This window comes from Dasypus novemcinctus, chromosome 28 (assembly GCF_030445035.2).
Source record: "Dasypus novemcinctus isolate mDasNov1 chromosome 28, mDasNov1.1.hap2, whole genome shotgun sequence".
Lineage (NCBI taxonomy): Eukaryota > Metazoa > Chordata > Mammalia > Cingulata > Dasypodidae > Dasypus > Dasypus novemcinctus.
In genome coordinates, this window is record NC_080700.1 from 34297536 (window position 1) to 34311322 (window position 13787).

The 13787-nt window shown below is 41.6% G+C and overlaps 2 protein-coding genes across 5 annotated transcripts in view; one reads left to right on the forward strand and one right to left on the reverse strand.

The window, feature by feature from the left end:
* GINM1 (glycosylated integral membrane protein 1) overlaps positions 1-6525 on the forward strand; it is a 52572-nt gene extending 46047 nt beyond the window's left edge. For all 4 annotated transcript variants that reach the window (XM_004472796.4, XM_071212538.1, XM_071212539.1 and 1 more), the window contains 2 exons: positions 1319-1482; positions 5833-6525. In XM_004472796.4, coding sequence (XP_004472853.2) covers positions 1319-1482; positions 5833-5935 — 267 coding nt within the window. In that variant the 3' untranslated portion in view covers positions 5936-6525. The remainder of the gene's footprint in view (positions 1-1318; positions 1483-5832) is intronic.
* Positions 6526-7059: 534 nt separating this feature from the next.
* KATNA1 (katanin catalytic subunit A1) overlaps positions 7060-13787 on the reverse strand; it is a 46129-nt gene continuing 39401 nt past the window's right edge. The window contains 5 exon segments of the mRNA XM_058289695.2: positions 7060-7281; positions 7284-7417; positions 8185-8281; positions 8598-8732; positions 9262-9388. Of these exon segments, the coding sequence (XP_058145678.1) occupies positions 7223-7281; positions 7284-7417; positions 8185-8281; positions 8598-8732; positions 9262-9388 (552 nt within the window). The 3' untranslated portion in view covers positions 7060-7222.

Below are 13787 nucleotides of genomic sequence, written 5' to 3' on the forward strand. Positions count from 1 at the left end.
CCATCTGCCATGACCATAGAACCTGTGGGTCTCTGTAGCCCTCAGAAGAACCAATTCCTAGGGTTGTATCTACTTTATTTGTCTCTGGGACTCTGCTCAGTTGTGCATAAGGGCAACCCCCCTGATAACCTCCCAGTTCTTTTTGGAGACTCATAGCCATAGAAACTCATTTGTCCTTTCCATTTCCCCCTTTTCTTCAGGTCAAAAGCATTTTAACTCCTAGTATTATATGTAGACTGAGATATTCTGTTGGTCCGAGTTGACCCTTTTATTCAAGGTCATTTTCTAGTTACATCATCAACTGGTACTTGGTAGTAATCCCTCGGCACCAGAGAGGTAGTAATCCCTCGGCACCAGGGAGGCTCATCCCCGGGAGTCATGTCCCACGCTGGGGGGAAGGCAACACATTTACATGCTGAGTTTGGCTTCGAGACTGGCCACATTTGAGCAACATTGAGGCTCTCAGGAGGTAACTCTTAGGCACCTTGCAGCTCTAAGTGGCCTGGTTTTGAGCAGCAGCTTACACTCTGTGGCCTCAGCTTCTTCACTTGTAAAATGGGACACTGAGTGTGGAAGGCAGTGTCTATCACACGGCGGCTGAGGTGGGGGCAGCACACAGACCCAGCACTCAGGGAGCACCAGGGGCCGTGGCAGTGCCAACAGGCAGGTACTGGTGAGAGTCCCTCACCCACCAGTTCGGCCTTTGCCCCCATCACTTCCATTTAAGGAGCAGCGTGTGCGGTGGAGATGTTCTCACTGAAGGTCAGGGTTGCTGGCACCCCCCACTTGCTGCTGCAGCCCATGGCAGCCCCTCTCCCTGCCCCAGCCCAGGCCGGCAATCCCCCTGCGATGCTTTGCTCTCACATGGAGGATCGAAACGCGACTCTCACACAGCCAACTCCCCTTCTGTTCCAAAAGCCAGTACACTGGGCCTGCTCTTCCTTCTCTTGTCCCTCCCGCTACTGGAAGCAGAGAGTGGATTCTGGCTCATTTTATTTGACGTGGAATAGCCTAACCAACCCTTTGTCAGCTAGCAGTCACTGCCTTGGAATTTACAGTTAGCACTGCAAGCAGTTTTAAAGACCATTTCTGTACCTGTACTGAGCATGTAATTTTTAAAATTGTACCTAAGTTTTCTGAAGTACATTTTAAAACCAATCGTCTTTTTTAAGTGTACAGCTGGATGGGTTTTGACAAATGCAGACCCGTGTAACCACCACTGCAGTCCACATAAGGGATATTTCCGTGGCCCCAACTAGGACATAATCCCTCAAGGTGATTCTTTAGGGCGGATCGCTCATCCCAACTCCCCTTGCAGGTCATGTGTCAGTGGATGGAGAAGCTCAGGAAAGACCTGTGCAGGTTCTGGAGTAGCATCGTCCCCGTGTTCTTCATGTTCATGAACGTCATGGTTGTTGGAATCATAGGAGCAGCTGTGCTCATAGCCATCTTAAAGGTGCTTTTCCCAGTTTCTGAATCCAAGTAAGTATTTCTTACTTTTGAGACATGTTTTTTATTTTTTTAAAGATTTATTTCTCTCCCCTCCCCCCCCCCAGTTGTCTGCTGTGTCCATTTGCTGTATGTTCTTCTGTGTCTGCTTGTGTTCTTGTTGTCGGCACCAGGAATCTGTCTTTTTTTTGTTATTGTTGCATCATCTTGTGTCAGCTCTCCGTGTGTGTGGCGCCATTCCTGGGCAGGCTGCACTTTTTTCGCACAGGGTGGCTCTCCGTACAGGGTGCAATCCTTGCGCATGGGGCTCCCTATGCGGGGGACACCCATTTGGCATGGCACTCCTTGCACGCGTCAGCATCAGGAGGCCCTGGGTTTGAACCCTGGACCTCCCATGTGGTAGGCAGATGCTCTTATCAGTTGAGCCAAATCTGCTTCCCAAGACAACATGTATTTTTAATGATTAAACAGTGACTTATATTTACTACACATTAGAGTACAAAATCTAAAAATTAAGGAAGAGGAAGACAAGTGGGAGGAAAAAATAACACCTACTATTTTTCTAGTCCGTATTTCAATTTTTTGCAAAATTAAGGGACATTTATGGAATACCTGTTTTGATAAAGACACTTTTAGGGATTCAGATGTGAGTAAAACCATCTCTCCTGCCTAGGAACTTAAAACCTACTAAGGAGAGAAGTGCACAAATCCCCATAATGGAAAATGCAGGGAGTGTGATATAAGAGACACAAACAAAACACAGGACTTCACCCCAAAGTATCAATTTAAAATGAAGTTAATTTCAGAAGAATACCAGGATATTCACTGCAACACTGGAACAGCACATCCCAAATGTGTGTTTATTAGTGGGGGCTTAACTGAGTAATGGCCCAAGGTACAGTGAGCTGCTGTGGCATGCTCATGGCTGTAAATGCTGAAATGCAAAGAAGTCTAAGCTCAGTTGTGTGGTGTTTCTTTTTGGGGTGGGGGGGGGTGGGTGGAGTTGCAGAACAGTATGATCCCATTTGGGCAAAACGTTAAGTATTATGTGTATATGTATGCAAATGTGTATGTCATTTCTGGGATGATGTAAAGAAAACAAATGATCTCTTAGAATGAGTGGAAATGAGCACAGGGGTGGGAGACTTACTTTTCTCTTTCTTCCCTCTATGTAAGTTTGCTGCATTGGGTTTTTCTTTGTAACCATAAGAAATGATTAGTTTTATAATAAATTTTAAAATAAATTTATTGTTAGCATTTTCACAAGTTAAACGATTAGTCGTTTTAAGTATCAGTGGAAGTAAACTTCAGAGGACTTGACCAAAATTTTTGGCTTTGCTGAATTACCTTGTACGATGTTGGAAAGATCAGAGGATTTCCAGAGAACAGGCCTAATTTGACCATTTGCTCTTGCGCTGCTTTCTGAAGTCTCTGACACCCATCGCCCACATGTAAGGGTGAACGCTGGCCTCCTGGCAGGGCCCTTGGAGGTAACAGCTGAGCACTGCAGACTAGAGGTAGTAGTGCCCCCGACTTCTGGTTTGGGTTTCCCCCAAAGAACTGGTGTTGCCATTCCTTTCTGATAATGAGAATTCCGTAACTTACTGTTTCTTTCCTTTTCCATTTGGCTGCCAGGAATCACAGAGCTTTTTTTTTTAACTTTATTGCATAAGCCTGCACAGAAGAGAGTGTTGTAAAATCTGTTTCATTGTTTATTTTACCCATATTTTGTCATAGCCTCCTTTGTGGGAGAAGAGGTCATGTAAAATTAAATCCAGCTTTGCAGTGTACAAGGGCAGTTGTACAGAGGGTGTTTCTGGCAGTGGGAGATTTAATCAGTACAGAAATGGAGAGAGCAGTTAGTTGGAAGTTCTCCTTTACTTCCCGTTCTTCAGCTTTTACTTTGTACCCAGAGGTGGTCGTGTTAGCTGCTGGGTGTGCAGCTCTTAGCCAGAGTCTATGCACAGATGTCACTGTACACAAGAGGATTATGACCGCTTGACAACCAAGACTCTTAGGTTCTACACAGCACATTGTTCCACTTAAGACAAGCCTTTCTTTTCTTAGGTCACAGCACCCTAGTGCACCAGCAATTTTTGCTTGGTGCCCCTAGGCTAAGAAAAACTATTTCTGTTTCATTCTTAAATAACTTAACGGGATATGTATGTCTACAGGCAACTATGCAATACCTTACATCTTGGAATCAGATTGTACACTGCAACCCTCATTTCCTGTTTAGCATTAGCTTTTGTGCACTATTTGCTTTTATCACGTAACTACCAAAAACCCAACTTTGGAAAGACGTGATGACTTTATTGACAGGAATGTAGGGTGTCCATTGCTGTAACTGTGGGCAGTTACAACACTGTGTTTTCTGAAACACTTGAAATAGTCTGTGGTGTGATTTCCTGTGCCGCCCCAGAGGCCTCAGTGCAGTTTGGGAACCACGATAAAAGAGCTTTCCCTGTCAACACAGAGTCTTATCTGTGCTTTTTATGGCTGCACTGTTTTCCACATACGCATAAGCACCATCGTATAAGCACTCCTCGACATTTCACATCATACTCAATAATGCTTTAGTGTTCGTTCTTGTGTGTGTATATAGCTCTTTTCACTTATGTATTTTTATAGAAAACATTCCTCAGAGTGAAGTTACTGGGTCAAAGGATGTGTGCATTTAATATTTCCTTACATCTGTTATTAATCTTTTTTGTTTTTGCCACTCTGGACCAAAAAATCATTTTAATTTGCATTTTCTTATTACTTCTGGAAACCCAAACCAGAAGTTGCGAGGCAGACTGAGGTCCAGAAACTTTGTGATCATTGGCTCATGTTTCTTTTCGGACTTGCCTATGAAGAGCCTTTGTCTGTTACATTCAATACACAGTCCTGGTATTTTTTAGCCCTGACCACCATCTGTCCTTTGCCCTTGTTTATGGTATCTGATGTCATATAGAAGTTTTTAACTTGAGGTCAAAGCAGTTCACGTTCCTTTCTGGCTTCTAGAGTTTTTATTTTGCCTAAGTATGCCTTTTCCATCTTAAAATTACAGCATTATTTTAAAAATTTTCTTACTGTCACTTGTGTATGTAGTTTAAGCTAGAGGTCTGATTTTGTTTTCCAAATGGAGGGGCTATTGTCCCATCAATAACTGGCCTCCTGACTTGGGAGTGTGTATCATAAACCAAACTCCCACACGCATTAGGCTGCGACTAGACTCTCTTCTGTCCCATTCCTGTTTGTCACTGTGCCAGGACCAGTTTTAATTACAGCAGGTGATTAGGGCAAGTCTCACTTTCCCCCCTGCTTTTCTGAACAACATGTCATGGCTGATCTTGCAGTTTCTGCCATGAACATTAGAATCAGCTTGTTCAGGTCTACAGACGACTAGTCTCTACTGATGTTTTCATGAGGACAACTTCAGTCAGTCCAAGAGCCACTCCCTCATTAGGCACTTCAGTAACAGGGAAGAACCCTGTCTAAGGTCTCAGCTACGGGAGCCGTCAGTGGGCAGTACTGGTTAGAAAGCGGCTTGGACCTAGTCATTCTGCCCAACCTGTGCAAACTGAGGGCTCTGACTCTGCCTTGGGGACTGTCTTAGTCAGCCAAGTGGTGCTGATGCAAAATACCAGAAATCGGTTGGTTTTTATAAAAGGTATTTATTTGGGTAGAAACTAACAGTTACCAGGCCATTACGCCTAAGTTACTTCCTCACCACAGTCTTTTGCCACATGTTGGAGCAAGATGGCTGCCGACGTCTGCCAGGATTCAGGCTTCCTGGGTTCCTCCCTCCCCGGGGCTTGCCTCTCTCCGGGCTCTCTTCCCGGGGCTCGCTTCTCTTTTCTCACAACCAAGCTCCTCTGTGTGCTTACCTCCCTGGGCTCCAGCTCAAGGCTCCAGTATCAAAAACCTAAATTCAAAACTCCAGCATCAAAATTCCAACTCTATCCTTTATCAAAAATCCAAATTCAAAACTCCAGCATCAAAATTCCAACTCTGTCCTTTGCCAAGTCTTTTATCTGTGAGTCCCCACCCTTTGGTGGACTAATCAAAGCCCTAACCATAATTCAATCATGCCCAGGTATAGACAAGTTTACAAACATAATCCAATATCTAGTTTTGGAATTCATAACCATGTCAAACTGCTACAGTGACCCTGGCTTATCTTATCCCTTCTTTCCCACAGTACCAAGAAGAAACTTCTTGTCCTTTTTTCCTCCCTCAGTCAGATTTGTTAAGATGAACTTTGGGTTCAGAGTTTCTATGACCATTAGAAACTATTAACTAAATGAAGCGAGAGCTGTCTAGATGTTAGCAGTCCTGTCTTGCCATGGGAGGAGGACATGTTTGATCTGGACAGTAATTAATCCTCTTCTATTTCAGAGGGATCCTGCAGTTGGACACAGTGAATGTCATACCTGCCACAGCCGTCAGCTTAGGTCCTGAGAAAACAGTGAAAAACCCTGACGATAAAACACGGATTTAAGACATTATCTCAAATCATGGACTCTGAACTAGTCTGTTGGTTCTAAATTTGCCACTTGATTATAATTTTCTTTAAATCATTAAGAACCAGTTTATAAACTACAGAAAGTGCTAAATTCCTAAGACTGCCTAAAAATAATCTTTAAAGTGACACATTACAGATCAGCTTATTCTTGAGCAGAGCTGGATGTTCAGGTGATGAATTAAGAAAAATTTAAACAAAGTGGAAAGACGATGCGCAAAGAGACTTTGGAATTACCAAAAAAAAAGCAAGACAAAATGCCATATGCCAATAACTTTTCAAGGTGCCTTTAAGGAAATTATATCTACTTAATCACTTTATAATATATAAGACTTTATGAAAGCACTTTATGAAATTCTAATTTAAAAATTCAAGAATTTAAAACTTATTTTTCTATTCCATACACTGTGTCTTTATATTAAGTATGTGACTCAGTATAAATCTCCCAAGTGTATCATTTGATTGTATGCTGTTCCAAGACTACTTACCTTGAATACACCAGGATTTAAAAGTAATAGTGTCATATTTCTACTCAAAAATAAAAACTTTTTTTGGGAAAAAAACTACAATTTTGGTTAAAATTATGTAAAATCGTGCCCAGGTGAGAATTCCCGATCTATGACAGTAACTCCTTTCACTTAAACAGTGCCGATGCCAAGGCTCACGTCCACCAGGAGCCCACCAGCATCCCAGGCCTAGGACGAGCTCGTGGGCGCGTGGGCCAAGCACCGCGCTCTTTGCCCAACAGCAGAGTCTGGCTCTCACTTTTCAACATCACCCATGTTGACATACAGTTTACAGACAGTTCTTGCCTTTACTCCAAGTAATGCAGCGATACTTTCTACTTCATTCAGTTTTTTAAAAATGCTGACCACAAACCATCATTTTAAAAACACAGCCCAAGAAAACAGTGTCTTAAAAACGTCAAACTTTAGATGTAGATGAGTATGGACGTGTGGGGGCAGGACACCAGGGAGGGACATTTTATTTGGCCTCGCTGTCTTTAATTAGTTGAGAGTTTTCATAGCTAAGTGAGAGCATTTCTCTTGCAACATTTGTGGTCTGAAATAAAAATCAGGTAATATCAAAGTTAAACAAAGTTGTTTGCATCTTTAAAAAAGTACCTTTATTTAAGTAGAATCATAAGGTTTTTAAATTTTATCATGAAAGTTTAAAAAAATATAGCACTCAGTGCAGTGAAAATACTACATTTAATAATTATTCAAACATGTAAGGCAGGTTTTCTCGCAGTTTACATGTGAGAATTTAGCATGATCCAAACTCAAATATCCATTTCTCATATCTTTCAATGTCCACAGCAGATACTTAGAAACCTTTTTTAAAGCCATTTCGAAATCCTCCATAGTGGTAGGCATATGCATTTTTTCTCTTGAAAGATTTCGGATCTCCTCTGGAGTCAAACCTTCAATACGTCTTCTCATTGCCATCAAGGATGCTTCCCTAGGTATTAAAATTTGTATTAAAAAGCTTACCTGTATCAATATTTTGATTAAATGAAAGAAAACCTTTGACTAGAACATTTTTCAATGCATGTATTATAAAATTCTGTAATTATGATTCTAGTACAGACACACATGGTTCTTACGTAGAATTTTGTATGAGAATATAAGAATGTTCTGGGTTGTGTTTTAGTAGTTTTATCTTCCTCAGTGAAATATGGATGCTAATTAAGTAACCAGACTGAGCATGAAACCCAAGAACAAGTAAAAGGGTATAACAGGAAGCTAGGAATTGAATTTCAAGCACCTTGTTAATAAGCCTCTAAATGAGTCTTATATTAGGACAAAACCTATGTGAAAGAGATCAGAGGCAGTCTTTTTTTATTTTTGCTGTTCTGTCACCTTACCTACAATGAAAATGAGATTGTACTCTCCTTGGATATACCAAATCAGTATGTTTTATAATCTATTTTCCACATAACACTACATGGAAAGAATGCACTAAAATTAACTTTTTTATCCAAGACAATTATTTTCTATTTTATACAAATTGTTCTAACCTTAGCTTCCTGAACTTACAGCTTTCAAATGAACTGCACGCACTTCATGATATGTAATATATCCAGATACTTGACCAAGGCCTGTTAACACTAACTTGTGTCTCTGACTACAGACTGTAATGTGGGTCTTTACTTTTCTTATTTCAGCACTAAAAACTTATAATAGAAGTTGATGCCATACGAATTAGGCTTCCAAAATAACCCCTACCTGCACACGTTGGTGATGTCGGCACCTGAGTAGCCTTCCATGTTTTCTGCTATGTCAGCAAGGTCAACGTCGTTGGCCAGCTCCTCTCTGCCTTTTGCTAATGGCAGAAACACAAATTTTAAAATACAAGCATTTGGCATAAACACATTGTATCATTATTTCTCAAGTCTCCTTTGCGTGAGTTTTCTAATTCTTGGAGCCCATGTGCTTGAAGATTCAGAAGTCCTTTTTACTACAGTTTTAATTTCCTAGTAGCCAGCATTTTCAGCCTCTAGAGCTAGCCAAACTCAAATGGCCAGATATCTAACATCTGTTTCTTAAAAGAAAGTTCATAAATACAAGAATTTGAAATTTCTACACATAAACACCTGAGCATTAATGTGAACTTGCAGATAAGATTTAAATGAAAATACCTGAGGGCAGTGGAATATAGATTCTTTTCTCAAGCCGTCGTCTTAAAGCCTCATCAATATCCCAGGGGAAATTAGTATCCACCAGAACCATAACCATCTTGGAAGGGTCATCATTTTCAGAAGCACCTCCAACACCTGAAAGAAAGGTAAGGAGAGAGGAAAAAAAGAATTGCCAAGATTATACAAAACAAAGTTCAGATACTTAAGGACCAAATATTTAGTACAACATACAAAATCGTATGGATCTTTGAACTTCTTGAAGACTTAAAGCTAACTGAGAAGTAGTCCAAGAAAAATGAGTTTTTATGATACGCAAACACATGACAATCTAATCAAAAGACTAGCTCAGTTATCAGTTTAAAATTTTTTTTTGAAAACCATATAGATCCTTCCTCTAAATCCAATTTGCATTTATTTCAATTTCACAACTACAAGAAAAGAGATCACTTCATATGCCAGAGGGGTCAGTGTACCGGATTTATCATTATCAGTCTCCAGGAAACTGGCCTAGACTTCAATACTTGCTGCCCCTCTCGCAGGAGGGTGGTCTGGCAGGAGTCAGGAGCCCCCGTAAGAAGCCTGGGGCTAGCCTGTGGTGCCCCTTGACGCACCAGAGCTGGGACCAATCCAGCTGCCTGCCCCAAGTCTGGTCTTGTCAACACACCGTCCATCTGAACCAGCAATTCTGCCTTCACCCTCCTGCTGGCTTCGTGCTCTTCAGACGTCCCTCTGCGACTGCAAATGGAATCTATCTCATCAATAAATATGGTGGCTGGAGAATAAAATCGAGCCTACGGGAAGAAATAATGCAATACCAGGTTTTCATTTTGAAATAATCTACAAGTTAGCAGTTAGAAAACATCTGAGCGGTTAGAAAACATCTGACCAGCCGGCCACACTGGGCACCTCTCCCTCTGGCCCTAATATTGGGTGTGGGGGGTAGAATTAGAACAGCTGGAATACAGTCTCTTATGTAGGCTTATAATAATACACCTAAATATTACACGACAAATTTTTTTGTTCCACTTAATAATGCAACTATTTATTGATGAGTGATAGAAATACAGGATTATCCTATACACTACAATGACTTGGATAACCACAGTGGGTAAAGGTAAGTATATAAGTTGATATTCTAGTGTTCTAGTAAAAATTCAGTTAGGAAGAGCGATTATCTTAAAACTATTTAGGATGATGAATGTGATTAATAGTACAAATATAAGAAAGTCCCTCCATGAACTATAACAAATTTATGTCACTATTACAAGGTGTTCATGATGGGAAGGGGGGTATATGGGGAAAATATACCTAATGCAAACTGCGGATTACAGTCAACAGTAATATTTCAATATTCTTCCATTAACTGAGCACAGGTACCACAGCAACACTGTGTCAGTATAGGGGGAATAAGGGTGATGGGGTTTGTCTTTCTAAAACAATAAAAATATTCTAAAATTGATTGTGGTAATAAAAGCACAGCTCTGTGATTATACTGAGAGCCAATAATTATACATTTTGAATGGCCTGTATGGTATGTAAATAAAACTGCTTTTAAAAAATGAAAATATAAAAGCATATACATGCCCTCTAAGAAACTCTAATTAAATTGCCATTCTCTCCCTATGACTAATAAAAGTATATTTTTATCCTAAGTAGTCAATGAGAAGAGTGAATTTATAGGGCACATTTTTTTCACTGAGATAAAATTCACATAACATAAAATATACCATTTGTGTACAATTCAGTGGTTTTCAGTAAATTCACAATGTTGTACAATCACCATGACTAATTCCAGAATATTCTGATCATCCTAAAAGGAAACTGCCCACTAGCAGTCACTTCCCATCTTCTCTCTGTCAGCTAATGGCACCCACTCATCTCCTCTCGGTCTCTCTGGAATCGCCTGCTCTGGACACTTCGTGTAACAGGATCCTAAGACACTGGGTCTTTTGTGTCTGTCTGACTCCACGCAGCGCACTGAGGTCAGGGTGCATCTGTGCTGTATCACGTATCAGAAAGTCATCCTTTTCAAGGCTGAATATTAACCATTAAAATATAAGCGTATGTATTTTATAAGCTTATGTATTATATATATTATAAGCACTTTAAATGTATTTCCTCCTCAAACCCAAGAACAGGGAAGAATAATCTGATCCAGTATATAAGCCTCAGACAGGTATTAATCTACTAAACAGTTGCGTAAGACTCTATAGTATCATTCTTCTTTTAAGATATTAAGGAAACAATTTATTACAGTACCTAAAAAGTTTGTTGTGAATCATTTTTAAATCATTCAAAGAAATACCCAAATTTACAGATTCACTGCACAAGAAAGTTTGAACCTAAATGATGACAAAGATTCCTCAGAAGAGAATTTGAATGAACAAACATCATTTTAAAGGGTTTTCTCAAAATAAAAATGGCAAGTGGACAGGACAGATTTGAACATATCCTCAGTCTTACCAGTTCTTTTGGACTACAAGGGGTATAACTTAATAAAGCATTAAAGGCAACTGCTGAAAGCACTGTGCCTCCTATGGATTCAGTTTTAGCCTATTAACTTAGAAAATGCTAATATTTGAATCTCACTTTTTTTTTCCTAGTTGAAAATATGAATTCTAAGTCATCTATTCCGTCCAGATCTCATTTTTAATAGAGTTGTTAACTTGGATTTTAGGTTCTATGTATAAAAAATTTGTACTTTCTTTTCAAGAACTGGAGAGGGGAAGAGAATGAACTTATCGTTAAAACATCCAAGAAAATTCCCAACTGAAATTCTAGCCAGGCACCATCTACAAACAGAATCTACAGCCACAAAAATTAAATTTCAATCTGTTTGATGCTACTCCAAGCAAACACACTAGGCTGGTTTTCCTCAAACACTTGGGGAGCGGGACAATGGCTCTGGGTGACCCAGGAGAGACCTGGAGAGCTGAGTGGGTGCCAAGTGTTTCTGCCTGCACAGCATCCACTGCCGGTCAAGAAGCTCTCATAGCTCCTCCCTTGTCCACTCTTCCTCCACTATTTCAAGAGAGGCCAGGAAGCTCGAGGGCTGTGGCTGAGCCCACCCACTAGGTCACTCTTGACATTCAACCACCAAGAAGGTTCAGGCAGAGGCAAGCGACGCAGACGGTCAACTGAGGAGAGCTGGGCCCCCGGGGCTACCAGACAGCACTGGAGGACTGCAGCCCCCATGGACATCCAGCCACCACTCGGGCCTAAGAGCAAAGCTGGCCCAGAAGGACACAGAGCTAAAGGTCAGCAAGAAATTGATAGACTCAGTACATGTTCAGTATATGTTTCTAAAATCCAAGAAAACCACTGGGCCCAGCTAGACCTACAAATCTAAAACTTCTGAAAATCCCCAGTTACATGGCCCGTCACTTACTGGGTTTCCAACATTTTAAAATAGGTTTCTCAAGTTATTTTTTGTGTGAGTTTGTTACCTTGCCGTGTGGAAAACCCTGCAGAGATTTTCACCAAGTCCAGGGTCTTATTTAAAATAGAGGCCATGACGCATGCCCAGCATCTAGAGAGCTGTAAACCAAGACATGCAGAGGCAGTACAACTGCTTCGTGAGAGCGTCCACGGGGCTAAGAGAAGAAACTCAAGCTGCTTTCAATTTCAAACATGAGCTCTAACCACCAGGCACAAGGGCAGGCGCTCCAGACTGCAGCCATGGAGTGTGACTGAGCCCTGCTCAACGGGACAGCTCAGGGAGGACACTCCAGGAGGAGCAGCGAGGTCTCTAACGGTGGTTTGTGAATTTCCCCAGCAACCAGCGATAACATTACGCCTTCAGAAAGCTCTCTATAAAAAATCAGCACTTAGTTAAGAAGCTTCCTCCACAGAAGAAAGCGGTTATTTCTCTGAAATGTAAAACACTGTGTTGAGAGAGGGGGATGTGGCTCAGGAAGTTGGGCACCTGCCTACCACATGGGAGGTCCCGGATTCGGTTCCCGGTGCCTCCTAAAAAGATGATGAGCAGACAGCAACGGGGGGGAGAGGAGGGAGGAGGGAAATAAACAGACAAAATAATTCTTAAACAGTACAACAGCTTGTATCTATTGCACCCTTCTGAGTCGGACTCGAAGCAATTTACACGTATTAGCCGTTTACATGTATTAGCTTGTTTTACCTTCATAACATTACAGAAACAGCCCATGTTTCTTATCCTCTTTTTACAGATAAAGCAATTTGCCCAGCTAGGAAAGTGGCAGGTGGGCCTTGAACCCAGGCTACCTGATTTTAACAACTGCACACTGAACTGTATGTGCTATTTAACTTAAGTCTTTTAAGGGCTTAGTTATTTGAGAATACTGACTGGTAAGACATTGTTTTTTCCTGAAACAATGGGCACAATGATTTTTCAAAATGACCTAAGAAGTTCTCCATTTGATTCCTATTTATGCTAAGGAATAAGAATGAGCTATTAGGAACACGTTAAAATTTGCATCCTGGTAGAATTACCAAAGTAGAAAGAGAAAGAAAAAGGGAATTGAAACAGGAAGCAGACCTTCGAGGAAAGGAACACCTGGCGCTGGAAGGGCTTCCTCGGCTAGTTTCATGTGGGCCTGGACAGGAAACCTGCAGGTCGCCTGGGCTTGGCTCAGGAGGACTGGGGACGCCACGGCTTTGTCACTCTCTCCGTGGTAAGCAGGCCCTGCCCTACTACACTGTTTCTTCACTGAGGGAAGGGAACTCATCAGTGAAACTTAAATCCTGAAGTCTAAAAGCTGTTGAATTCAACCCAAACACTCTCGCAGAACTTGATGAATTCCATTTCTCCTCCTACTGGTACCCGGATGTATGGAAGTAGAAGGAAAAGGAAACTCTAGGAAGAACTTAATCCAAAGATCGAGCCACTGAACTAACTAAGGTATTTGGTGTGGTTAAGAGACTGGAGGCGACCTAAAAAAGTTTCATGATTTCACCCTTCAGCCTGAATGTTAAAATTCTGTGCCTTGACTTCCCAGGGCGGCCCTAACAAGTCCCACAGACTGAGGGTGGCTTCAAGCTACAGCCACTTCTCATCGCCCAGCTCTGGAGGCCACAAGCTGAAACCGAGGTGTTGGCAGCACCACGCTCTCAGCTTCCCTGCCCGCTCAGCCTCCCGAGGGACGGCCTCTCCTCCTCTTCTCACCGCCTTCTCCCCGTGGCCTTCTCCCCGTGGCCTTCTCCCCGTGGCCT